Source organism: Solea solea, chromosome 5 (assembly GCF_958295425.1).
Source record: "Solea solea chromosome 5, fSolSol10.1, whole genome shotgun sequence".
NCBI lineage: Eukaryota > Metazoa > Chordata > Actinopteri > Pleuronectiformes > Soleidae > Solea > Solea solea.
Genome location: NC_081138.1, coordinates 20,337,387 through 20,364,980, shown reverse-complemented (window position 1 = coordinate 20,364,980; position 27,594 = coordinate 20,337,387). Strand labels below are relative to the sequence as shown.

At 41.1% G+C, this 27,594-nt stretch overlaps 2 protein-coding genes across 2 annotated transcripts; one reads left to right on the top strand and one right to left on the bottom strand.

Annotated features, from left to right (window-relative positions):
• Positions 1–212: 212 nt before the first annotated feature.
• Positions 213–8,995, bottom strand: LOC131459699 (synaptotagmin-5). Its single transcript, XM_058629756.1, has 5 exons — positions 8,830–8,995; positions 5,389–6,395; positions 2,693–2,864; positions 1,738–1,904; positions 213–1,158 (listed from the first exon to the last, which is right to left on the bottom strand). Exons 1-5 carry the CDS (start codon positions 8,849–8,851, stop codon positions 1,009–1,011), a joined length of 1,518 nt encoding a protein of 505 aa, XP_058485739.1. The 5' UTR covers positions 8,852–8,995; the 3' UTR covers positions 213–1,008.
• A 3,663-nt stretch (positions 8,996–12,658) lies between these two features.
• On the top strand, positions 12,659–26,657 carry LOC131459131 (semaphorin-7A-like). Its single transcript, XM_058628587.1, has 14 exons — positions 12,659–12,792; positions 13,960–14,084; positions 14,180–14,233; positions 14,325–14,426; positions 16,254–16,362; positions 16,999–17,112; positions 17,777–17,916; positions 18,029–18,207; positions 18,991–19,093; positions 19,703–19,898; positions 20,374–20,489; positions 20,614–20,759; positions 23,782–23,843; positions 26,187–26,657. Exons 1-14 carry the CDS (start codon positions 12,696–12,698, stop codon positions 26,522–26,524), a joined length of 1,881 nt encoding a protein of 626 aa, XP_058484570.1. The 5' UTR covers positions 12,659–12,695; the 3' UTR covers positions 26,525–26,657.
• Positions 26,658–27,594: the final 937 nt, after the last annotated feature.

The following is a 27,594-nucleotide window of genomic DNA, read 5'->3' as shown; positions in this document are numbered from 1 at the left end:
AACTCCACATGTTTAGTGTGGAAAAAATGAAATGTAGCCACATTTCATTGACCACACACTGTGGAGGCAAGATATTAGTAAGTAGTAAAGAGAACGCGAGGTGTTTGTGGACAAATACTGGCACAGCTGTAACACCACGTCAAACCACGGGCAGAGTGGCAACAAACACACACTGTACATGCACCCACATCTTTACAAATGTGACACTTCCTCTGCACACGACACAAGAGTTACTACGGCACGGGCACCGGTTGCAAACAGTACATTAGAACGTACACAGTCACGGAAGTCACAGTGTAAAGAATTACAATACTGTTGATACAGAGACAACTGCTGCATTTGACCTGCTCACAGTGGTCAGAGCTTCCTCCTCTACAGTCTAGATCAAGGGTGTCAAACATATGGCCCAATCTGGCCTGCAGGATGAATTTGTGAAAACTTTGCAGTTTAATTTGAATCTAATCATCAAGTTAAATAGCATATTTTTCAGTTCCAGATACCTGTGACTAAATGTTTTGTGCCTTTGTAGATGCACTGTGATCTGTAGGTTGTAGTGCACGTGGGTAAATGGTAAACTTAGACATAACATTGAAGTGTCAGGTTGTTTATAATATGTTTTGTAAAAAAGATACTTCATTGAATGTAAAATAAAGGGAAACATTTGGAGTTCTTGTGAGTTTATCATGCTATTATTATTATTATCATTGTTATTATAATTGGTCCAGCCCACTTTTAAATTAAATTGCACTGTATGTGGCCCCTGAACTAAAATGAGTTTGACACCACTGGTCTAGATGATTCAGTAATTAATGCTTGAACATAATGTGTTGACAAATACAAATACTACTTTTACTACTACACCTCATAATAATAATAATGATAATAATAATAATAATAATAATGATAATAAATTAAATTTTAAAAAGTAATAAAATCACCCAGAAATGGCTCCACCTTTTGGACACTAACAAGGGGGCAGTGGTTAGTGCAACAGTCTGTCCACTGCTCTTACAGCATATCTGATTGGATAGAATGCCAGCGAGCCGTTTCGATCTGACCTCGACTGCACATTTCCTTCCAGTGTGCCTGTCCTGCCTCAGGAGCGTCGCTGCCAATCACCACACAACCCAAAACGCTGCTCTTTGTGTAGAGACGGCCCTGCAGACACACAGAGATAAGTGGATAAAAAAAAAATGACAGAAACAACAAAGTCTGTGGAGGATACAGCAGTGGACGATGGATAGACGGATTGCAGTGCTTTAACTTTTGGTGATTTTATGTTGTTGTTGTTGTTGATGCTGTCATTCATGCCTCTGTTTGGTCTTCATCAGCAGAAATTAGGTAATTAGTGGGCAATAGCCTCCTGTCAGAGATGACTGAGGGAGCATTTGTGTATATACAGCAGCAGCCCAGTGCAGGAAAGGGTGAGAAGCATTTATCCCATCAAACTGCTGAATTACCTGTTTTTTTGACACTTCAGAAACCTTTCATGTGCATTCTTTGTGTTTTTAATCATACTCTAACGTGTTTGCCGCTGTCCCAGTGCAATGTTGCCATTGCCTCTGTCTGTCCTGTAACAATGTGTACCAGTGTACCATCATATGAGATCTAAACATATCAAGAGTCTTGAGGAGCTGGTCGGCTTAACGTCTGCTTACTGTTAAAGAAGGTACAGTTTGTTACACAGAACTACATGTCAGTGTTTACTGTACGTATGAGACGGTTAGGCTGTCTCACCTGCATGATGATGAATTCAAAGACCAGCGGCAGCTGAGTGATGTCACCGGGGGGGAGGTCAAACAGAAAGGGAGCATTCCAGACGGGGTTAGGACCACTGACTCCTTTGGTCTCCTTGGTACCAATCACTTTCCCATCCTGACGCAGGTTGATGACAACATAGTGGTCTGTGGACAGCAATTACAGCCACAATCACAATTTGGTTTCATATTTATCCTCTTGAAAAGCCTTTGAACTATCAGCATTCCAAATCAGCAAGGATGAGTCTCCTCATAAATCCAGGGCGGCAACGCTTATTGGATTTACCAAAATTAAAGAGCAGTGTTGTCACCGTCAGATAAGAAACCTGCATCGTTCATTCTCACACGTTTGTGGAAACATTTTATTTTGAAGGTCATCGGGAACACATCACTGACCACTGAGATTAAAACCGTCAGGTCAGATGTGTTTCCACTTTAAACTTTAAAGTTGTTTTTCGTTCTCACAGGATGATGCTGGTTTACAGAACCAGCATCATCGAAGCAGAGCCATGAATCAGACGCAGTGAGACGTGATGCAGACGGGAGCGGAAATGACACTGGGCTCATCGGTTCCTAATCTGATTACACTACAAGCCAATCAGGAAACCAATTTTCACAAATCTATGTCCTAGGAAACAAATAAGCAAATCTTCATTATTGCTTCAGATTAAAAAAAAAAAAAAAAAAAAAAATCAATTAAAAGTCGCCAATATGAAATTATCTTAAATTAGTAAGAAAAATCATTTTACTTTAGTTTTCATGCTGTCCCACTGCAAAAGCACCTCTGTTGTGAATGGAGGGTTATTTAAAAGTTTTCTAAACTCGCTAATAGTTGTTTTTCTCTATTTTCTTTGTCATGTTCTCCTGCATTTGTACATATGATCTTGTTAGGCAACAACAAACACTCCGCCTCAGATGGACTTGCTGATCCTCACCTGCAGCTCCAGGGATCCGTGTGAGCTTGGCCAGATTCTCAGCCTTTCGAACCATCACCTTGACGCGCTGGGCCAGCGTCTGGTACTGCAGCAGGATGAAGAGTTGGCCCAAAGCCCGCGGGACACCAACCAAGCTCCTCCTGTGACCTAGCGTTTCCTGAGAGCTGACACTCTGAGGGCAGGACGCAGAAGGCGAGAGATAAAGAATAAAATGTGTAAGGCTGTTCTTTCACCCTGCAGATGCTCCCTTCATCCTTTGGGAGGCTGTAAATAAAATGAAACCAAGGGGAAAGAATAATGTGAGCCACGTTAACGCGTATACATCCTCATGCTCCTTCTCTCCCTGTCATTTTATTACTTCTTCTTTGTTGCTTTATGCACTGGGGTTATGTGGGTGCAGCCATGGTCCTTCATTTGCATAGCAAGCTTCTGCAAAATGCAAAAAGTACATCAAAAATAAAAGCAAATATTGAACTTTAAAGTGATTATACACTTTTACAAACACAGTTAAGGGAAGTATATGCATTCTAAATGTTATACACTGGACCTTTAAAGTGAATTTGCCTCCACTGTCAGGGTAGAGTATTATGTTGCCTACATGTCCACTCATCCTGAAATAATACATGTGCATGCACTAATGCTCTGTGGTTAAAGGTAATAACTAATGTGTAATGGTAATTTCTGCTTTAATGTCAGCTCTCATTAGCTTGCATTGTTTGGGGTCCAGTGAGTCATGGTCTGTCAACTGGCTGAGTGCGAGGCCGCCGGCGTCTCGCTGAGGCCGGGCAGCAGAGTGTGAATGCGATTTCCTCCAACAAGTGAGTTTCGCTCCACTGCCTCTGTCTGTCACTTGCACTTTGCCTCAGAGAGCGTCGCTCACACTCAGACTGCCGCTCAACAGACGAGACGCTGTTCTGCAAAAAAGTCACATTGCCAAACAAACCTTGAAGCTACAGCCAGAGATTAGTTTTTCTCAACCTTGCCTCTCTTGCTTTTTCTCCAAACTGTTCAACCTGCGCTGTCCACTGAATTAGTAATTATTACAGTGTTGTTAAGTCTGTCTTCACTTTTGTGGATAATAAAGATTGTCATTATACCATAAGCTTTCTCTAGATCCTTAAAGACACCATGCAACTCCTCCTCTCTACAATTCTCCATCAAACTCCAGTTTTCAAATTCATTCCTCCACAAAATTTCGGAAATTTCTCGGAAAAAACACCGACTGCAAAAATCAGAGGAAATCTATAAATGAATCCATAGCTCATCCTCAGGCATACGTGTAGGCAAAGCTGCAGTGTTCTGAACGAGCTGCAGCTATTTAATGCTCTTTTTGGGGAGTCCTGTCATATTTTTAAGCTGATTTGGTTATTGATTGGATTTGACTACTGCCTCAACTACACTTGTTGCCAATTCCCCTCCGTATATATGCCCCTCTGCCACAACCACTCCCTGCCTGATTGTCTTTGTTACCCCTCCTTTGCTTCGTGTGAGTGAGTGAGTGTGTGTAGAGGAGAGGATGAGCTCTACAGGGGCAGAACACTGGACTGGGCTGGTGCCATCATGACCCCCCTCCCCTTTAAAAGCATGTAATTAATGCCCTCTGTCAGTGTATCGGCAGAGCTGCACGGGGCACAGCGTCGGCACTCGGACACTTTGCTGTACTCTGCAATCACAAACAACAATGTCACCATGACAAAAAACAACAACAGTGAGAAAGTAGCTCATGTGAGTGCTGATATGATGCACAATTCCTTTGTGGATATAACATGATTTTATGCTATTCATGAGCCTGTGTGTGCTGCTGGCTGTGTTTGTTCTAAGGTCCTAAAGCTCTCACAATCACCTGGAAATCTCAGTCACTCACCGCAGTTCACTTTGTTTTGCGCTCGGGTCAAAATTGAATTGCGGTCAATCCAATTTAGTTCGTATAAAGACTGGACAGTCAGTCACCACAGACCTAGTTAACGTCATTATTGCTGCTGTTAGTGGAGACTTCAGGATGCGACAACAAATTGCTCCATGTGAAAACATACATTATATTATTTTCACTTTACACTTGTTCCAGCATCACTGCCTGTTCTTGAGACCCCAGCATCCACCTGTGGACTCTAATTGGTGATTCAAGATATTTGCATCATCACTTATACCTCATGTAATAGCCCAGACACCATCTGTTTTCCTGCTGCAGTAAACATTTGAACCATGTGTTGTGTGACTGAATTGACCTTCATAAGTCTGAGTTCTCACTCTGTTACCTGCAGCGTTGGCTCATTCTCCCCTGTGACCTCCGCTAGCTAAAGGATGGACAACTAACTATTCATTAAAAGCATGTTGCATTTTGACCAGCACAAGTTGTTTGAGTTCAGCTTGCATTTAATTAACTAGGTTCAGGTTAAGAAAACATGTGCGCTCTGTTTTTAAAGCTTGCCTTTCTGCTCTTTTAGACATCCAACACTTTTACTATATAGGTATAGACCAGGTGCTGATCCCAGGAAGGAAGCGCTGTGTAATTACAGTGTGGACTTGACTCTGTTGAAAATGCTTTATTCTTCATTTATTGAGGCTGTTCTCTCCTTGCCTCTTTTGCATGATTTGCTAGTTTGGCAGTCGAACTCTCAAAAACAGAATCAAATTGGACCAGTTCACCAGGCTGTGCTGTAGCATCAATCAATAAAATGGAGAAAATCATCAGATACCTTTTTCAACTTGCTCTTAGTTGGGGTGAGCTGCCTGGTGTAGGTGGTGGTGATGTCAGGCTCCCAGTCCATCTGCTCACAGGACAGCTCCACGACCCCCAGCACAGCCTCCCTGAGGCCGGAGAAGTCCCTGCTGTAGACGGCCAGTCTCAGCGTGCAGGTACGCAGCTCCTCCACAGAGCCCACATGCAGCACAAAGCTCTGACTCTGGAGATCTGAGCTGAAGCTGCGGCGCCGAGAGGCAATCTGCTGAGGAGAAGGGCAGAGTGGAGGGAGGCTGGCTCGAACAAACACCCCGCTGCGTCTCCGATTGGCCCCTGAGAGCCCCAGGATGTTGACCAGCAGGGTGGCACAGGCTGAGGAGAAGAGCAGGGAGAAGTGCAAGAGAGGAGCCGGCTTTGAGTGGATGGAGAGAGAGTTAGAGCCATACTGTGATCCACTAGGCTGATGCTGCTGGGTGGGAGCCTTGGCAGCAGCAGCAGCACTCAGTCGACTGCTCTCGCTGTAAAGAAAACTTTCGCTGCTCACGGTGCTACGCCGACCCATTGCCCGACGAGATTTAGACACCAGGCTCAGCTTTGTGAGGGAGGGCAAAGAGGCTCTGCCATGACTCTGAGGTTTACTGAGTGTGCAGGGAACTGCTGGGGAGCTGAGGCGCCGCATTGGGAAAAATGATCCAGCAGAGTGCACCAGCTCAGCCGATCTGGTCGGGCTCGGGTCAAAGGGCAGAGCAGCAGCGTCATCCTCAGAAGGAGAGGAGCTGCTCTTAAAGGAAGGAAACTCCAACACATCTCCATCCAGCTCCTCATACTGCTGCTTAACAGGCTGCGCACACGGAGATGGAGTCAATGTCACAGTCACCGTCTCAGCTGGATGGGAAGACAGAAAAGCGGCCTCCTTGTCCTGTGATGAGACATTCTTCCTCCTTCGACAGCAAAGGATACAACCGAGGACCAAACAGTAGCAGAACACGGCCAGACCCACGGCCAGCAGGATCTGCAGGTGAACTGCAGCAAGACAAGAAACGAGAGAAGACAAAGCAGTCAGGGTTTGTTTGCAACAGGGTCACCGGGATTATTGAGGAGAAAAGAGAAGGCAATAATCTGTGAATGATCAGGAATACTTTTGAAAAAGAAACAAGTTTGTCACAAGTTGACAAATATCGATTTTGTGTTTGTGAGTGACCTGAGACTTTCAGCAAGTCATCGCAGACATCTGACAAAACATGATCTTGTTGTGTCTGCACTCTGCGTCCCTGATGAGATTAAAGAGGAAATGTCTTGTTGCTAGAATCATAATTTTATAAATGATTATTGTCGTAGTTTCTGCTTTGGTCCGAAGCAGGAACAGAGCGCACAAAGTGAGCTGGTGTCAGTTTTCCCTGCAGTCTGATTGTGTGTGAATTTGTTCTTGTATAGGTATCTTTGTGGGTTTGGTCCTGACAGCTTTGAGAATGCATTGAGTCTATGTCTAACACTAACCCTATGAGTAATGTGTGTGTGTTCATTGTGTTTATATACATAATCATGATCAGCATTTAGATTTGAATCAATTTATAGTTAATATGTGTATATCAACAAAAACTAAATACAGAAAAAATGGGATTGAACCATTAGTGGTCACGTGGCACATATCAGTGCCACAGGTGCACCCTTGGTAAATTACGCAACTCCTTATATGGACATACTGAGGCATTGTTATGTGTTGTTGAGTCAAACTTTTGATTCATTTTATATCACATTGGTGATAATTGTGACGAAGAGACAAAATTGACCGTTTTTTATTTTATTTTTGTTCATAAAAACGAGCTAAGCGAACTTTGAAATGTGACGAATTTCCAAGTTTTACAAATTCAATCCGATTTTAAAATGATTTTTTTTTTCGGTCCGTTTATATGGTTAGTGAAAATTTAAAAAGTTTGTTTCCGTCTACTTATGTGTTGTTGAGTCAAAGTTATGATGCATCACGTTTTTTTGTTTTGTTTGGGTTTTGTTTTTAAATTGGTAGCAGCAATAATTGTGCAGAAGTAACAACATAGAAATGAGCCCAGCGAAATGTGACATATTATTTCCAAATTTCACAAATCGGGATTGGGTTGTGCTTAAAAAAAAAAGGATATAAGACACTCTGCATAGTAATGTGAAAAGCAGCCTAAATGCTCTAAGTGTTCTTAGGGTTAATAACACACTGATCAGATGCAAAGCCATTCCCACCACATTTCCCCCAACATGCAACACTTAATGCAATAAAAACATGAAGACAAGCACAGAATTTCAAACTAACGCAAATGTTTTCCCAACAAGTTAGCGTGGAAATCATGATGGATGTAGTAGCCGTGACTGAGATTGCAGCTGTTAAAGCTGGACACTGATGCTCATATAATATCAAATAATGACAGTTTACTGGGATGACTCATGCATCAGACACACTCCAGGATAGTGGTGGTGAAAACAAGGTCGGAAAGCTGTGAGCTCCAACCAGTGACCTTCGCAAGGCAAACACCCAGCAATCAGGAGGAAAACCCCTTACTGAGAGAGAATTTACATTCTCATTATATACAACTGCTCACACACAGACAGTTCTTCATTTACTTGAGAGGAATGCAACGTAAGGAACCCAAAATGTAATAAGATCAAGTGAATCCTCATCACATCATCACGAGAGGCTCGTTACAAACTAAAGGCACGTCCTTTAAGGGCATCCTTAAAGAGATTAGATCACTATTTAAAGGTCCAGTAGTATCAGTGCAGATCCATAAATGTGTACAGTCAGTGTGTGCAGGAGCAGGCAGCTTTCCCAGCCTCGCAGCCTCCATTAGGAGATGAAAGTACAGTTGGGCTGAATGCTGCAGTGGAAGTGAAAAAAAAAAAAAAAATGGGTTTGCTCCAAAATATGAGTCACAATGACCAGACTGTGGACCCTGGTGAACAAAAATGAGGCAAACATCATCAAAGCATGTGATGCATAAGGATGTGTTTGTATTTTGTGGAAAGGCTGCTGGTAAACTTCCTTTAATCCTGTACTGGATGCACTCATAAGAGCATACAGTAACGTGGGGAAACACACGATGCATTTTCTTTACTGGAACAGACATATGCAGCCCAGTCTCACCTGATGACAGTAAATCAGGTTTGTTTGTTGACAAAAGTCTTGGTCCATGTTCACACAAAGTTATCTAAAACAAACACCGGGGACACCTTCCCTCTCAGCCTCTCCTCTGTTAATTAAATCCTCAGGTGTCGGTGTGTTTTCTTGTTAAACTGCCTCCCACTCTTCCTGCTCAGCTCTTCTACTCAGCACTCTACAGACGAAATCAGCAAAACATCTGCAAAATATGTTTCCCCCTACTGTAAACACTCGTGGGCTACATAGGACAATAACAAACAAAACAAAATGTAAAGCCAAAACAGTGAGGAAGAGACAGCAGTGAAAGCTTCCTACCTCCCAGAGTGTACTGCGACATGGCCCCTCACAGCGTGATGTGTGAGTGGAGTCAGTGTGGGAGCTGTTTATGAGAGCAGTCAGTGCCAGTGCGCAGGAACCTGGAGCCTCCCAGCCAATAGCTTCATCGGCTGACTGAGCTTTTGTTCCACTCACAGGGAAGCAGAGAGGCTCCAGTGGGTTTTATAGCTCTGGCAAGAGCCGATTTTGTTTCTTTAGTACAGTTATTCTATAGATCTATGGGATCTCACAAAGGACAAACTATGTTTACATTTCACAGTGACACAAAGTCCGTCAGAGTAATTGAGACATGATATTAAAACAAAATAAAATGAGAGCCACACAGTGTGGAATGGCACAGTAGGTTTTGTATCATTGCAGCAACACTATGCTGTGCTAGTAATACTTAATTACTTATAAGTAATATTTTACTTTGCTGCTATTTTTTTTTTTTTTTTTTTTCCAGTCTCTGAAATGATTATTCATGATGAATCCAACACAATATAGACTGACACACCACAGTGTCTACACTGTTAAATCAGAAACTGTGGATTTTACTGCACCAGATCATCAATTAATTCATGGGTAATTAGTTGCCTTATATTAGATCTCAGACAGTAATACATGGTCAGTTTTCAGCATCCATTTCATCCTTATCCTTATTTGATTTTGATGAATATAAATGTGAAAATAAACTTTGTTGATGATAGTGTTATCTTGACTCACTCACATTGGCCCATCTTTGTGTGATGAATCTTCTCATTCATTCATTCATTCATTCATCTTCTATCACTTTATCCTGCACCCGAGCCCAGTAGTAGCTGTACTGACTTTGTAAACTAAAACTAATGTTTAAAAATGTGTATTTTACATTTTATATAACATTAGATTGAAAGTTTCAAAAAAAAAATCTATATCTAATGCTGGGTTATTCTGAACAAGCAGTGTTCTCCATGAAAACAAACAGGAAGACGTTTGGGTTTGTTCCAGAAGCATCAACAGTTGGTTAGACGGTCATTTAACCATCCTCGAATAGACATCATTAAATGTGACATCTGTTTTCAAATGTCTTTACTGGTGTTGAATTTGTGTTATTTTATAACATAACACAATTATTTTAGAAATGATTTGTTTATGCATTGTCTGTTTTGCAATATTCTGACTGCAATTGGTCAAAATCTATGGGTGATAACAGTGTAAATAAAAAAAATGTAATGCATTCATTTTTATACTGTGAAAATGAATGAAAATTGTCTTTATGATTTGCGAATGTAGAGCACTGTCATTCATGTGCCTCCTATACTGTATATCCACCACAAGGTTACATGAAAAATAAGAGAGAGTGAGTTACTCCTCACCGTATAGAAAGATCTATAGATTTGTGAAAATGTGTTGCCTCTTTCCTTTCCTTTCAGTTCTTGTTCTTCTTGTTATTTTTTTTTTAATTTTACTTTCATATTAACACGTGAAACACTGGTTCATCACAGGAAGCTGGTCAGCAAATCTGTCTGTAGATGTCAATGTCTCCCATGTGGGAACTATAGTGGACGGATAACAGGCACATGCCGTGTGCATTCCAGCTGTCACTCAGCGACATATAAATCCAGCTGTAGGGGACACATGTCTGTCATAAATTCACTCCGTACAGAGAAAGACAGGCTCTCTAAGAGAGTAGAGTTTTGGATGAGAAGCTCAGAGATGAGTTCAGGTAAAGGTTCCTGTCCACAACCATCCAAAAGATGTCTCTCCTCTCCTACAAATGTAAAGCTTCAGTTTTTAACCTTGCTGTTGTGGCCGGTCACCTGCATTCTCACTCACAAACTGGATGAAAATATGTTCTTTTCTTAAGATTAAATGAAATCAAAGACAGATCAAATGTAATCTTCCTCTAACCTCAGCCAACATACGGCGACCATCTATCGTTCAGAGTGTTAAAATGACCATAAATCACGCCAGTTGACTTTTCAAAAGAAGAAAAGAAAAAGAACTGAACTGTTATCAAACCTGATTGACCCACAAATCACTGCCACGCATTATAGACTGACACACCTCACCACACAAGAGCAACTGCTCTTGCACAATGAAATTATGGGTTTGATTCTTATGATTCAAATATGTTGTTTTACAGCTGAGCGTCGCCCAAAGTGGCGCTGCTGTCCAGGACCCCTCTGGGACAATAAAGTTTATCTTGAACCTTAAAACATATAACATATGATCATCTTGTTGGATTGTATGAATAGATAGATGATAATATCAATAATCATTGTGTGTAAAAAAATAAATAAATAAATAAAGATCAATGAATAATGATTATATACTATGTAAATCATCTTCCTTCCATGCAGGAAGTTTGATTAAACAATAAACAGTAAACATTGCCATTCATCCACACTGGCACACACACTTGTATCAAATTCAATTTCAGTACCTTCCAAATTTTTGATGAAAAGAACCTGAATGAGAAGCCAGAGCAGCAGCAGAAGTACGACACCTTCGATCATTCCTTTACAGCAGAACGAGACGATGAGCTGCCACGTGGGAGGAGGGCCGGTGTCCTCCTCATCTGCCGGAGGAGGCATCATTTAAAAGTCTGTAGGAAGGAAGTGACCAAACTCTTCGTCCACTCTTCTGTTGACTTGGACAGCTTAAATCCTCACAGACTTCTTGTGTTCTTTTCACTGTTGTCATGAGTGTGGAGGCGATGAGTCTCATCCACCTGCTGTGATTGTTAACTGCAGTGAGCTTTCCGCACGTGTGCTGCAGCATTCAGAGCCTTTCTGGCCAAACTCCAGTCAGAGCTGCAGTGGCTGAAGGAACACACACACACACACACTTGCTTGTGTTGGGTTGTGTTGTGGTTTCACAGCACTCACCGTAAAAGTCTTTCAGTGTGATGAAAACGTCTGATTAAATGTAAATGTACATAAACTTTAAATATTAATTGAACAAAACTTGTGGTCTGTGTCTCCATTCAGCATTTTGAGTCCACACTGCAGTGCACTTCAATAAACATTTTGAATAAACATAATATATAAACTAAAAATATCAAATACGTGGAACAGGTCATCCAAAAATAAGTAAATAAACACATTATTATTATTGTTGTTGTTATTATTATTATTACTATTATTATTATAATGATAATAATAATAATAATAATAATAACGATGATAATAACTTGAGAAGATTTGTCACATGTTTCTAAAGTTACATGAATAAGAAAAAAATGCATTTATTTAATAATAATTGTCAATGTCGATGACCTTATAACCTTATTGAGTGTTGTGTTTATAAAGGGATTCCCTCCATTCGTATGAAGCGACAGTGTCCTCTACTGGAGACCAATGACGCCTGCACTGGTGACGTCATCTTCATACAAACAACTGAGCTGTTCTTATTTTCTTATGTGACGTTTATTTATTTTTTATTTGAAATTTGTTGTAGGTGTATTAGAAATGTGATAAACACATACATTCTGTCTACAAACAATATTCTGCAATGAGAAAAGGGTGTTTACATTACACCTTAAAACGAATTATTGTATGCATGTAAACGCACTGACTGTCATCAATAGAGCAAGCGTTATAGCTATAGACCAGGGACCTCAAACTCAAATGATCTGCGGGGCCACTGCGTGTCGCCTGGCAACTATAGGGGCCAGTAAAGTGAACAAAGACAAAAAAAAAACTGTGAATGGGCAACAGGAGCTTAAAATAATATCACACTTAAAATTTCAAGTGCAATAAATGATGCAAAATGCTGCTCACTTCATGATCAAATGTCCTTTGATCACTTTGATCAATCAGGAACTAGTATAGTGTAGTAATATTGTCTCAGGGCGGAAACGTATTCCTCATTCGCTCAACATGACGCTCGTGTATGTACTACTATGCCTTCTGTGCTTCCACAGCGGGACCGAGGCGAACTCCGCGCATTTGCCGAGGATGATATTCACAGACAAAGGTATGAAACATGTAACGTCTCTTGTCTTTCTTTTGAGTTTTGAATTCATTTTAACTTAAAAAAAAACAACAACAATAAAACAAGAACGCAAAAAGCAGAAGTCAAGCGAAACAGTCTGCACTGAATGAGCCAAAAGTTAAAGTTGATCCACATCGAAGTTGGTGCTGTAAGACTTTTAAAAATGTTACTTTTAATAGACTTTTAATGTGATGTGTGCGGGTGTGTTCACATGACTGTCTTATTACTGTGCCACAAACTCCTGCAGGGTTTGTTCCACATGATGCCTGTGTGAACTCAGTCCTCACGCAGATTAACAAGAGTATTTTATAATCGATTAATCGTTAGGTCCATAAAACGTCATGAAATGTTGACAAATATCGATCAGTGTTTGTCAAACGGGGAAATGACGATGTTCTCAAATGTCTTGTTTTGTCAGTTTTAATGATTTCTTTGTCATGTGGAGCAAAGGAACCAGACCATACTCACATTTAAGCAGCTGAAAAGTCACATAAACTGAATAATCGATGATCAAAATAGCTGACGATTCATTTAGTAATAGAATACTAATCGATTAATAATCGAGTAAGCGTTTCAGCCCTAGCATTATACAATTAATTATATGAAATCATAACTTAAATGTCCATTGTGTTCAAAATTCAGTTGGAATATTTTTCGTTGGATGGAATGAAATATGTGTATTTAACTGCCCAATGTCCTGATTGAATGACTTTATGATTATTATCCCAGAAATGAATGAGCCTCATATTTTTATATGCATTATGTTACGCTAACAGGACCAAGTGTCACTGACCCAAAGAAAAGAATGAAGATATTTCTCAACTCAGGGGAAACTGAGGTTGGGAAGCACAATTTATTCAAAAATACTACCCCTATTCTAGTGATACAAAGCTAAATGCAAATCAGTGAAGTATTCCTTTAATCCTTACATAACTTAAAGTCTTCATATGGTGACGTAAATAAACTGAGAATTCAGATTAAGACAATCATGATACTGAGACTTCTCTTATAGGTATTTTGTCATAAACCGAAAATACTGGGGGGGAAATATTCCAAAAATAATTCAGACGGGGGCTGTGAAGAGACAGAGGGACAGGACAGACTATCACTTGTGTGTTCCATTATTCAATGTATTTTGTTTTATTGTAGAGACCAGAGTTCAAAGGTTACCGTTAACTGGACAAAATGCTCCGGTACAGATGCTCATGGAAGGACCGTCTGACACAGTCATAGCGGCTACACTAACAAACATGAACTCGTACGACTTCCACAAGGTGAGAGACCGCGAATTACTGCACTGAATGTGTTGAAATGAGCCTTTACAGTAAAGCAAAGTAAAAGAAACTTACGACATCATTTCTCCTCCCAGACTCCTGTGGAAAGTACGACGTTGTGGAATTGCGCTTACGCCGATTCGAGCGAGGTGAGCCAGTGTTAAAACAAATGACCTCACGGGTTCTCAGGTTGATGCGATGGTCACTCAGCTGAAATGCTCTCCTCCCTTTGTCATTCAGGTCTGCAGCTACAACTTGACTGTGGTCCTCAAGATGGATGCCAACCGTATGTTCATGTGTGGGACCAATAGCATCGAGAAGGAGTCGCTGTGCTGTGAAACAGTAAGTCACAGTGGTGGTTGTTTTTGTTTGGTTGATTGTTTCCGATGCTGCTTGGTGAGAAGTATAAAGACAGATGATGTTTGTTCGTCAGGACATGAATGAGTTGGTATGAACCAGGTGTAGTGGCTGATTAACCCTTCAGCAAATAAGCCTCAGAATGTCCATCTGCATATTTTAACCACAAGTGAAAAACTACACTGTGGTTGTACACGAGCACCAGATTTTGCGTGTTAAATTTGAAATTTGAACAGTATAAAACACATTTCAAATAACGTTTGTTTGAGTCTTTAAACTATGTACAGGCATTTTTCCAACTCTCTCCTCTCCTGGTGACAAAGACGCTGATTCGCCGGAAATTACCGCAATAACCACATGTTGGCTATGACGTGCAACTTCTTCGTTTTCAGAAACCGCTGGAATTTTGTTACGATAGCACAAACCGTCGCGTAATTGCGGTGATGCAAAGTGCATCAGTGTTAAGGGGTTAAATCACACTGAAGCTTCCCTGTAACGGAGAGTATGACCAGCGCGAACAACATTTCAGACAGAATTACAGGTCGTGACCAAGGTTATTATAGTTCACAAAAACTAGATTCTAAACCATTCTAAATTGCAGTTTGGCACAGAGAAACCTTCTGCTCTCATAGTTACTGAGAATTGTTGAGTCACTTTAGATCAGGGCTCGCAAACCCAAATGACCTGGAGGCCAGTGAGTATCTAGTGTGGCCAGTAGGGGGATGGGACAACTGGACTGGTTTAGGGTAAAGTCAGGCATTTACTTAAATAAGGAGGGTGCACTTGCACTAAGAAACATAACAGAAGGAGGCTGTACAGGTGCTGACAAATAACTAAAACACAAAGTAACGTCAAATAAATGACCACTATTTAGCTCTTGGGAAGAAAAAAAAGAAGGAACACCAAAGAACTAAAGGAGGTCAGCACCCATAAGCTTTACAAACATACAAGCAGCTTTTCTGCAAAAGAACAGTCTCAGAACAAAAGAAAGAGAGAGACCGACCGATTAAGGTACTCTCTGAACTATATAAATATACAAAGATTCAGCACACTGGCTTAAACCACTCAGATAGGTTCCAGCTAGGCAAAAGTAAACAAACACACTATTAAAATACGCTTTAACACAGAACGGTATGTAACCAACAGCGACGCAAACTGATCACTGACTCACAGCCGCCATGAACTGAATTTATTTTGCAGCTGGGGTTGATTGCAGAGTCTCGATTGGTAGATTTGGTAGAAACACAGCCACACCAATCACAGACGCAGGTGGACAGGAAGCAGGAAGTAGACCGCCTCTGCTTCACCAGGGATTCACACAGGTTGCTTTGCATGCCTGGCAGAATCACTCATGGGAACACACCATGAACATACACTAAACGTAACAGGGGGCAGTCAAGTTCAGGAGTGGTGCAGAATTTCAAAATACAAGTTTCTCTGTTGATGTGGACTGATATATAGTTCCCAATAAAAAAAGGTTTAAATTTCAAAATTAATGTATTACTAAAAAAAACCCATAGAGAAATAAGTGGGCTACATTAAATGCAAACTATGCCCGGTCTTCCTCTTCTCCTCGAGGGTATAAACTTTGTCTGTGATCGTAACCGAGAGCCACTAACAATTTTTTTGATCATGGCTCCTGAACATTGTTCCTACTGTGAAAGAGGTTCTCGGGCGTCACCGTGTGGTGGCCACTGAATGACCCGCCAGTGACCTACAGTTGTATGTGTGTCGCCGTGGTGCGGTCTAAATACATCACACACCGTGCTTGAGTTGAGATCCATGTCATAACGTTGTATTGTTTGTTTGTAGGATTTTTCATCACCGTTACCTTCGTGCAGCCGTACCAACAAACTGCAGGGCATACATGACACCATCAGGTTATTTCACATCAAGAAAGGTGAACCATCTGCCTTTGATGGTGAGTTTTAAGTATTTTTTGTTTGTTTGTTTGTTTGTTTGTTTTATCTACAGAGTTGCTGGTTTCCCTGATTCCTTTTTGTAATCCTCAGAGTTTGTTTTAATCTGCTGGAATATTATTTATTTATTTTCTTATCGAAGATCCTTTAGTCATAAGACTTGTTATAATTTACAGAAACTCTGCGGCAGCGTGGGGCTTTTATTTTCTTTTACAATCGCAACTTCCTCAGAGCAGCCGTTTGACGATCACACGACACATTTGACTCTGAAAATGAGTACAAAGAAAACTGTATATTTTTCGGTGAAGTGTCCCTTTGGTTAAAATCATGATATGACGAATAAATGTAATTGCACGTGTTTCAGGCCAAACTACTGGTTTATTTAGTTTATTATATATGACACTTAGGTCTAAAATTGTTGCTGTCTTAAGCGTTGTCATTTTGTCTTAAATGTTCTTTGTCTACCTGTTATCTTATGTTTTCTTATTTATTAAAGTATCTTATTCTGTTAATTGTTGTTTGTTTGCCTGCCCAGGGACTGCAGATCAGTCAATAAAAAAATGTGTGCTGTCACTGTTAAATAAACAATAAACTACTACTACTAAACAATGTCTTTTTTTCTTCTTCCTTCTTTACAGATAAAGGAGACAGTGCAGACCTCTACATTACACACTCTCGATCCCGAAACTATCTTATCGATGGCATTTACAAATTTGGGAAAAGGAGCATTAAACCATATAACGATGGTAAAGGTACGTGTCTCTGCCAAGAAAGAGCCTCTAAACTATGCTTCCTGTCATGTTACTTCCTACAGAGTCCAATCGCTTTTTTCATTATATGCCCAAAAACGACCAACATGAGGCACCAGGCAGACTTCACTTTTTTATTTTCTTTTGTGGATTTTATATAAACAAGTTTATAAATCCACAGACATGTAGGTCATTCTGAAATCATCTTCCTTTTCCATATGTGTAATAACATGTAAAATACAGATCTGGAAAGTACTGTACTTTATGAAGCTCCCTGAGTGATTGAGAAAGTTAAAACATTTGTGACCTTTAACCCATTTTGACTGATACATTATGTGTGTACATGTGTTAGTTTGTCAGCACTTTAATTTGTTAAGGTTTACTTTTAATGAACAAACAATTATTGTGAGATTTGTGTCCCCTGAAAGAACCCCAAACTAGTTAAAAAAAAAAGAGTACATTTTAAATTACTTTTACTTTTACTTATATAATAAAACATATTTGTCCTGAATTGAATAGAAGCTTATGTACAGAGATATCAAATTGTCCTTCATACTTTGTTAGTCATTTTGTCCCCAGGCTGTGAACTTATTGTAAGTCGCTTTGGATTGAAGCGTCTGCTAAATGACATGTAATGTAATGTAACTCATCGTTATCTTGTTTTCAGAAAAACACTACATGGGCATGATTCTCAGTAAACGGACAGATAATTTACAGAGCCGAGTCTATGCCCTCTATAAAGAGAAAAACCAAGACCCAAATGTGTTCAGTGGCATGTGGCTCCCCTTTGTGTCCCAGGTTTGCACGGTAAGGCTTTACATATTAAATAAGAAGAACTGTAACCATTTCCATTGGATAAACTATACAGTATAACCTGTGCATAAAAAAAGCTTACCTTAAGTCTGTGTGTTGTCTCTAGTCAGATCTTGGCGGCCCCAAGAATTTTCTGCAGAACACATGGACGTCCCACATGAAGGCCAAGCTCTTCTGTGGAGACGTGAAGACCAAACAGCATTTTTCTGAGATGGTAGATGTGTCCATCATACATGCAGACAGCTGGCAGGACACCAGGATTTATGGACTTTTCAGAAACGAATGGTAATGACGTCGTCATCGCGCGCCATCTTTGTTGAATTCCATTTCAAATGTTGGATTGACGAAGCCACAACTTGTGCATTTTGCCTAAACCCGTTTGGTTCTCAAACTGTGGTGCGTGTACCACCAGTGGTGCGCAAGTATACTGTTCCCCTGTATACACCAGGGGTATGTGATCGGAGTGGAGCTGAGGAATTGTGAAGAAAATGAAACAAATAACAAACAAACTAAAAATATTAATTAGAGTCACCTTATCTCTTGCTCCATATTAATCTAATTTCACTATACCAGTGTATGAATGGACATATACTTATATACTAAGATACAGGGGAGGAGGATGAGAGTAAAGGATCTTATTGGGATAAAATCTGCCTCCTGTGAGAAGTCCGTAGCTGACTTTGCTCGGTCTTTTTACACTACTGTATTTTAACCGCAGCTGTTTTTTACTTGGATATTTTTTAAGCCCAATATCTTTGGTCAGCAACGATTATAGAAACCAAATTTAGAAACCACGATGACTCCCTACACTATTTTATTCCATGAAACGTCATGTGAGCCAGTGTCACCAAAGTCAAGTGCAGTGGATTACTTCCTCTTGTGTTTGTGAGGCAAGGTTGAGCTTGATTCCTCTTTCTAAACTCGGCCTGTCTACTCAGCTGCTCTGGTTTTTGTTTTGTTTCCACATTTTTCACCACCGAGGCTGAAATATTTACTGACCCAACAATAGGTTTCTTGTTGCTGCATTTGTATCTGCACAGACTTGCTGACACATGTGTCTCCCTGCAGGGGCATGAGTGCCTTGTGTGTCTTCACCGTACGGGACATTGACCTCGTCTTCACAACCTCCCCGTTTAAAGGCCTAGCCCCGGACTCTGGCAGGTCTAGGGCGGTAAGGTTCATTCGTAATGAACAGATGTTTGGGTGGGGGGGTCATTTTGTCTCCTGTCCTTAAAACCACACACAGGCTGTTACTTCCGATCATAATATTGTCAGTAATTCGTAGTAAAATATTCTGGGAGCTTGAAAGTCAACAGTGGACTTGTTAAAATGCATTATCATAGTTTTTTCATATAATTCCCTTCATCGTTGCATTTACCAGTGGTAACATAAAAAAATACACAGAATGCAACTCTCTTGAACTGATTTACAGCATCACAAACACAAAATATACATCATTTGCATGAGTTGCATCCTCAGAAGCTGTCATCCTGCTCACAAACAGACAAACTGACAGTAAAAAAAAGTTCATTCAACTTTGTACCTGGTTTTTGATTTTAATATCAATCCAAATGTAATGTATGTAGTCTTAGGTTTGCTAAAAGCTTCTGTCGTTAGTGTTGACTTTTGTCCAACTTCCTGCCATCAACGGCCCCACTTTCTATGTCACCTCATTTGGTGAGGGGATGGGGGTCATCTCATACACATAGTTCTTGCACTTGTTCTCTAGATATAACTGTCAAAACAAATAAAAATGCCTCTTTTTTTTTCTTACCTCAAGTGTCTTGCAGACAGCAGAGTGCTTTCTACTCATGTCCTGAAATTGAACGTGGATCATTCAGAGATGGAGCTGTCGGTTCGACCTGTGAACAACGCTGGACCGCTGTTTTTAAATCACCACAACTACACGCACGTCTACGCTGACAGCACCCAGCAGGACGGCAAGGATCCCCACACAGTTATCTTTCTGTCTCTGAGTAAGTCATGCTGAGAGATCTGACCTCTGTGCTGAGCCAAATAAAAGCACGACCTGTGTATAAATGTGATCAATGTTTCACCCCGGTGTGCACTTAGAACTATGATCACTTTATGTGCTTTATGTTTTGACAGAAAGTTGCTTCACAGTTCATAAACTTGACAGATTTCAGCATTTGTTCAGTCCCAAATCACAGAATACATCACAAATGTACCTATTTGCATGTGATGATATCAATGTTATGCTTTTTCCATGATCGATCAGCCATATTAATATTTGTGGGATGAATATTTGCATACGTTTCCCAAAAATAATATCTTAGCAGACTTTAAAAAAAAAAGGAAATCGATAAGCTTTTTGAGGAAATTAAACTTGTGAAAGTTATGAATGAGACATGTGTGTGGGTTGATGTGTTCAGGAAGGTTTGACTCATCTAAGTTCCTCATTCCTTTTTCTTAAAACTTTTTCTTAAAAAGGTAATGGAGGGATTCATAAAGTGATACAGACTGAAAGTCTGACCTTTTTCGTCGCCGAGTATCGCCCCTTCACCCACCAGGCCCACATCCACAACTTTATCTTCCTGCCTTCCACCGTGAGTAACTGCCACCTAACCCACAAAGATGGTTGAGTCAAAGAGTATAAGTCATATTAGTCATAGTCATAGATATTTTTGGATGAACGTCTCCTGTGCGCTTACTTTTTGTGTATCATTGCAGAGGAAGCTTTACGTTTATGCGGGAAGTGAACTGGTCCAACTGGATGTGGAAAACTGTGCCACGTATGGAGACAGTTGTGAGCACTGTGTTTTAGCCAGAGATCCTCACTGCGGCTGGAGCGGCGCTCACTGTTCCCCGTGGAAGACGTAAGAACACTGGGCTTTATACACTTGAGGTCTCTCAACCTCAATCAAACGCAGATCACTTTAAGATTCAGAGTCCAGTAAAAGAAACTACAGCGCATGAGGGTCGCCGGGGGGCACTGGTGCCAATCCCAGCTGACATTGGGTGAAGGGGGGCGGGGCAGCTTGCCAGTCCATCACGGGGCCACATAGAGACAAACAACCATCCACTCACAAACTCACACCTACGGTCAATCTAGAGTGTCCAATATGAGGAATAATTATGTCTGAGATATTTTACTCTAGATAGAAAGTGGACAGCTGAGCATGTGTCTCTGAATCAAGATCCAGTAACTTTTCAACATGGAACCAGCAGCTGAAATGTGTTTTGTGATGACTTTGTTCCAAAAATATTGCGTGAGGTCAGAAACTTCGCAATATCCGCTTTAATTAATACAGAGGTTGGACTGCAATAGGCGTGTTCAGCCCTGCCCCTACAGTGAGAACATTTTATTTCACAATAATTCCCTAGTCAGATGTGTGTGTTGTATCATCAGACACACACACACAACTGCTTCAAAGGGCAAGAGTTCATACTCATGTAAAACATAAAAAAGGCCGTATGAATCCTGGGTCTCAGGTGGACATGAAACTAGACTGAGTCTGCAAAATAATAGATCTGGGATTTCCTTAGTAACTCTAAATAAGCTCAGTCCCTGTTGTACTGTACTGCAGATGATAGCTCCAGGACGGTGCACTGTCTACAAACACACCCAAGTATTTAAACAACAGTGTTTGTTTTACGGGGTTGATCATGGATCGCAACCAGGGGCAATATTAGCGTTCAATGTGGCTACAGAGATGCCAAATCCGTTTCCATGTCCTACACCGTCACTGGTGTAAAGGCTGAAGAGCAGCGAGGAGCTGACCTATTCTTATGGCAACACCGCAGTTTGTTTTGGGGAAAAAGAAACATTCAGTCGATCTGGGCTCAGATGGTTTCATCAAAATCATTATCAATATGCTGCTCACAGACAGAGGAACAAGCCAACACAGCCAGCCTCGTTGTCAGAGGTCGTAATCGCCACGGCATGATTTTTTAACAACTCAGGTCGTATAGTTTTTTATGTCGCTGCTGTTTGGCAGAAAGCATAAAACTGACACTGAGAGAAGTAAAGTGATCATGGGATTTTCTTGTTAGGGTGGTTTGAGGAGTTTCTGTTGACACTGTTATTCGGTCACCTGATGTGCCACTGAGATAATGAGTGTCATGAGGTTTGTAGCCAAACTGCTGTCACTTGATCAACTGCACGACTCACTGTGTGTGCGTAATGATACTGTTTTAAAGCACAACGTTTATCATCATTTTTTTTATAGAAACAGATTTCACCTTCTCGACATGTGTTAGTGATAATGTGGGATTATGTAGATAAAGGTGTGTGCAGGGGAGTTCCTTTCACTCCACTTCCTGCCACTCCTTTTCACACACACACACACACGTGGTCGATGACTGTGATGGGTTTTCATAATGCCACAAACACGAAAGTCTGATTCATAATTTGATCGTTGCCTCTGTGAGTGGTAGATCGTGGTTAGTGACACGTGGCGAGGCCAAGCCTGGTGCCAGGGGGGCTTTTTTTAACTTTGTTGCCTAAATAAGCAAATGCTAAATATTCTTTCCATTTGTGATCGATTCTCTCTCAGAATCCGCAGGGAGAGAACGACACGGCTGTTTACGACGGCTCACATCTCTTTTTCTGCTCACTCTTGTTGAATGTTGCTTCATTGCCCCGAGGATAAAAAAGGAAACAAGGCCAAAAGTTTTACATTTCACAAACACGTAAATCAAGGTTTCTGTCGCCTCTCTCTGTCTCTGTCTCAATCCACTCAGTTTCAGGATGACAGACCGGTCCTATTGTCACATGTACTGTTGGCCAATAACGTTGTTCTCAAGATTTATTTATTTTTTTTACATAAAAGCATAATTAAATACATAAAAGCACAGTGGGCAAAAAATATAAGTGAGGTTGCTTATCCATCTCAAGGCCTCTTGTGGTTCCAAGTGGCAGGGGAGTGTGTCCATGCTCAACAGCATGACCTCATGAGTGTGAGTGTGAGAATGCTTTATTCAACAGTTTAACAAGCAACAACTGATCATTGTTATTATTATTTGATTCATTATTTGGGTTCATCCACAGAAGTAGAAGTATTTCCACAACTGGACCAACTTACTTTACACTTAACAGCAGGTCATAGTTCTACTACTGCGATACATTTACATCTGTATGTTTCGATTTATTGAGGAAAAACTGGAAAAAGAAGTGAAATGGACAGTTCCCAGTGGGTGGTGTCAAGTAACGTAGATTACATTTCTTCGTTTAGAATATAATTTTTGTTCATGGCTCACTGCTACTTATCATGCTCTGTGTGTGAGTGTGTACTTGTTCTCCTCGTCTTCCCCTGATGTTATTTATATTCTAAGGGTGGGGATCACAGGGCACCTCACAGGGATACCAATAATAATCCCGATACAATGATTCTGTAATCATCAAAAAAACAGTGCAGGATTTCTTTTGTTTGCTCACAACATAGAGAACAAAGTGCATACAGTCTATGTATTGAACGTGGATGGAGCGTCTCTTAACGTAAGCTTTCTCCTCCATTATCCCGCTGTAATCTCCCTCTTCTTCGGCCAGGTAACGTCCACTCAAGTTTCCCCTCAAACTCAAACAGGCAGAGACTGTTTGCTTTAGAGCGCCTTCATTTATTCATTAAAATATTGATATTTTCCCTGGCGTATCGATTCTTGCGTTGCACGAGGAAGGACGACGATATATCACCAAATCGATATTTTGAACCTAATATATTCACTCATACACTTCTGCAAGACGTGATACTCTTTACGGTTATTGAAAGATTGTGTGAGCATCTGGGCACAATCATTTAAATGTGTAAATGTGTGGCTGATTTTATTGCACGTTTACAGTACATGTTTTTATGCATCTGGCAGTTGTTTTCTTACTAAGATGTATTTTCCTTTGAACAGTGGCACGCTGCAGGACCTGACCACAGGGAACTTCACAATCTGCCCAAGTAAACCTAAGTCAGGTAAGAGACTGTTGTACTCCCTTTAACAATGAAGTAAAGGTGTATCATTCTCATGGATAACAGAGAATATTGACATTCACCTAACACTGTGGCTTAGTGCAGTGACTGAGTTGCTCATTTTTCATGACTGCAAGGCAATTCTCAAGGGTTTTTTTTCTCTCCCCCTTCAGAAAATTGTTACATGTGTGTTTCCCATTTTATTGTTAAACAAATTCCCCGTTTTATGGAGAGCATTTGTATTCTTATTTCCTGATATACTCTCCCAGAGGAAATCCGCCCATTTTTACGTATGGTCTCTATTGAAGCACGAAGGCTAGAAACAGTAGCTTTGTCTGTTTCCAGGTTTCCAGTATTTGTCAAACAAAAACATTACAGTCACATATAATTCAACACGGAATTCATATCACAAGCCTTTTTTCTCCACAGCAGACATTTTGAGCACAGGTGTCACTAATTAACCGTGGCTCTGGCCAAGTCGTTAAGTTCATCACTTCCACCTGTGCTCTGGTTTCTGTGCCGCCCACAAAGATGACATGTAGGACTTCTCAGAAACACCACAGAGCTGTGTTCCAGTTGAAGACTACTTTCTCTTTTTTTGTGTGTGTGTGACCTGTTGCACATCTACTTCTGCATGTGGGGGTGGCGTGAAAAGCCTGTCTATCTGGCGCTCAGAACTAGTAACCAGAAACAAACAGGACGCTTACTACTGTCAAACTTTGCACACAGTTCACCTCATGGACGTTCAGACCCTGGATGAGCCCTCAACACAAAGAAAGACATTTTTTTTTTTCCTCTTCCCATCAACAACCACACTGACACAGTTTTAAAGGCTTATGTTCAAACAACAAAATGGAAAATGTCTGGTGGAGACTGGTTTGTCCCTCGTACCCGGCCTTTTATGCTTCTTCCAGGACCAATCAGCTCCGAGGATCGTTCAGTCAATCATGCACACCTGCACCCCATCATACACTCAGCCACTGGGGCAGAGAGAGACAGACACAGGTGCAGGGGAAGTTTACCTGGGATTGTAATCATTTATTTATTCAGTTGTTTATCCGGTAGTCTCCACGCACAAAACAAAACAGCAGAAGGTATGTGCAGCTGTCAGTGTTGCCTCAGTGTTGTGTGTTCATAACCCGTCTAACCCTATTTCCTTAATCTATTTTAAGGGAAATGAAGCCAGTTCAACGCACGCACTGACACAGATTACCCTTAGTTCTGCTATTTAAGATTGTTTTAACAGGAAATAAAACATGTGTTCATTAAGTATACATGTAAAACATGTTGGATGTCGAGTGACCTTTACATATTTTACTGCCTGATTAGCTCAGCAGAAACAATGATGCTTTAATACTGTCAGGTTTAGGAGCAGAGCACAGTATGTGAACTCTATTGATGCTCTGCATGTTTTCTTACTGTACAAATAACCTCAGTCAAAAACCAGTTCCCCTTTCTTTTCTCAGTTATTTGTCACACAGTTTCGCCGCTTTTTTTTTGCTGGGGGTTTTGGTGAGGTTCCAAGCGAGCTGAGCCGATACTATGTGTGACACTGACAGTCGGCCACTGATTGGCAGAGAGTGACGTCACTGGAAGAGTCGTGAGTGCGACGTCTGACACGGGAATCAAACCGAACAACGCCGGAGTGTAGATCTGTTAAAAAGACTTAAAAATCATGCGTTAATCTCCAACATTTAACAGAGGAGTCTGGTGTATTTAGCGGCCGCACTGCCGAAAGCCGCATCCCAACCCCTTCTGTCATATTTCAGTTCGGTGACTGTCAGATGGACTCTGTTCTCTCGTCGTGCAGGAAGTACCTTTCTGTGAACAAATCGTTTTAAATAACTGAGTCTAATGATTCAGATTCACAACTGCTTTACAAGTCACAAATGACAAGTTCGTGTGTGTCGCATTGAAAACGATGTCACGGCAGTTTCATGCAGCCGCGCTATAATGACCCCGCCCATGTTGACTAGGTGCTATGAAGTAATGGAAAACTAACCCAAACTGTAGAGTAGAGCCGTGCCATGGCGTGCCAAAACTATACATCTTTGGAAAAGCACATCCCTGACTTCTGATGGGGATGCTAATTTGTACAGTGCACCCATGTCTCCTCAATCCTGGATTATATTGAGTCCTAAAAGATCTTGGCATTTATTCCACCAACTAAACACTGGTCATCTCTCTTGGCTAAGTTAATGTTGTATCCTGTAGGAGGATCCAGTCACAGTGCCACAGTGTGACTGTAATAACAAACATGCCACATTGAATAAATGTTGAACAAACAGAACAAAATCAACATCCATCTTAAAGCAACATGGACCTTGTGTCTTGGTTTTTTTTCAGATGCAGTAGCAGGTGAGAACACGATCACACTTCCTGACAAGTCCAGGTACTTCCTGCAGTGTCCGGTGGAATCCCATCATGCCATGTATAGTTGGCATCACCAGCACAACTCCACACTGTGCTCGTCAAAGGTCCAGGACTGTGTGCTCCTCCTCGACAGCATGAGTCCTGAGAAGGAGGGAGTCTACACATGTGTGTCAGAGGAGTCGGGCTACGTTAAAGTGCAGGCACAGTATCATCTGCAGCTGGAGATCCCGGCCGGGGGTCCATCGTTAAGGCCACTGCTCTGGGGTTGTCTGATGACTGCGCTGATTACGTGTCTGTCATCTTGGTCCTGATATGACGCCAGTGAAAAAAGAGAATTAGCGACATCTAATGGTGAAATTATGATTATTTGTTTGTTTTAACCTGTCCTGCCCAGTACCCAGGACATGTAATATAGTTGACTGCATGCCTTGTGGTGTCGGACAGATTTGCTGTGCGCAGGGCGAGTCTGTGATTCTCGGAACTGCAGTATTTTTATTTATTTGTTTTATGATTATGTGGGGTGGGCAGCCGGACCAGACAGGGAGTGGACAGACAAGGGGAGGGGGAGTGAGCGGGAGGGAGGGAGGGAGGGAGGGAGGGAGGGAGAGAGAGAGAGCGAGGTGGACAACAATATCAATGGTAGTGTATAGGTTAGTAACATTGAACAATTGAAATGATATAAAATAGACAGAACATACTCGACAAAACAAAACATAAACAACATCAGACTGACATTCAGGTACAGTTTCTATAGTAATGGCCACCGGTGACCCCCGCCGGGTAGGCAGACCGCCGCCCACCACGGCACCTTCAGGGAGGTGGGCGGGGATAATTTAAGGTTAAAGAATATTGTAATAATAATATTAGTTACATTGTAGGCACAGGGGGAAGGAGCAAACAAAACCGTACAAACCTGTTTAAAAGTCATGAATGTGTATCATTGTAAACGCTTCACTGGAATGTAATAAACAGAGTTAGGGTTTTGTGTTTAGTGTGATAATATAGAGCCTGACACTGAAACACTGTGCTGCCCGCTTCAGCCTTACGAGCAGTATATACTGTATGTATACATGTATATATAGATATATATCGGACTGTTTTAATAGGATAATTAAATTGTTTTGAGTAAATGCTAAATAAAATAAGTTATTTATAAAAGTAGCTGCACAGAGAATTTTTGAAACTTGATTTCATCCCTTTCTTCCCCTCACAAAATGGAATTACACAAGTTGTTATTGATCTTTGCCGTGTTAAGTATTGTACTTTAAGAGTTTAAGATATGACTTCATGGTGGGGTTTCACAGGAACTGCAACGCCTGGCTTCATCATGCACTTGCAAAAAACCCAAACATTTCCTCTTGATGCAACAGGGACCTGTTTT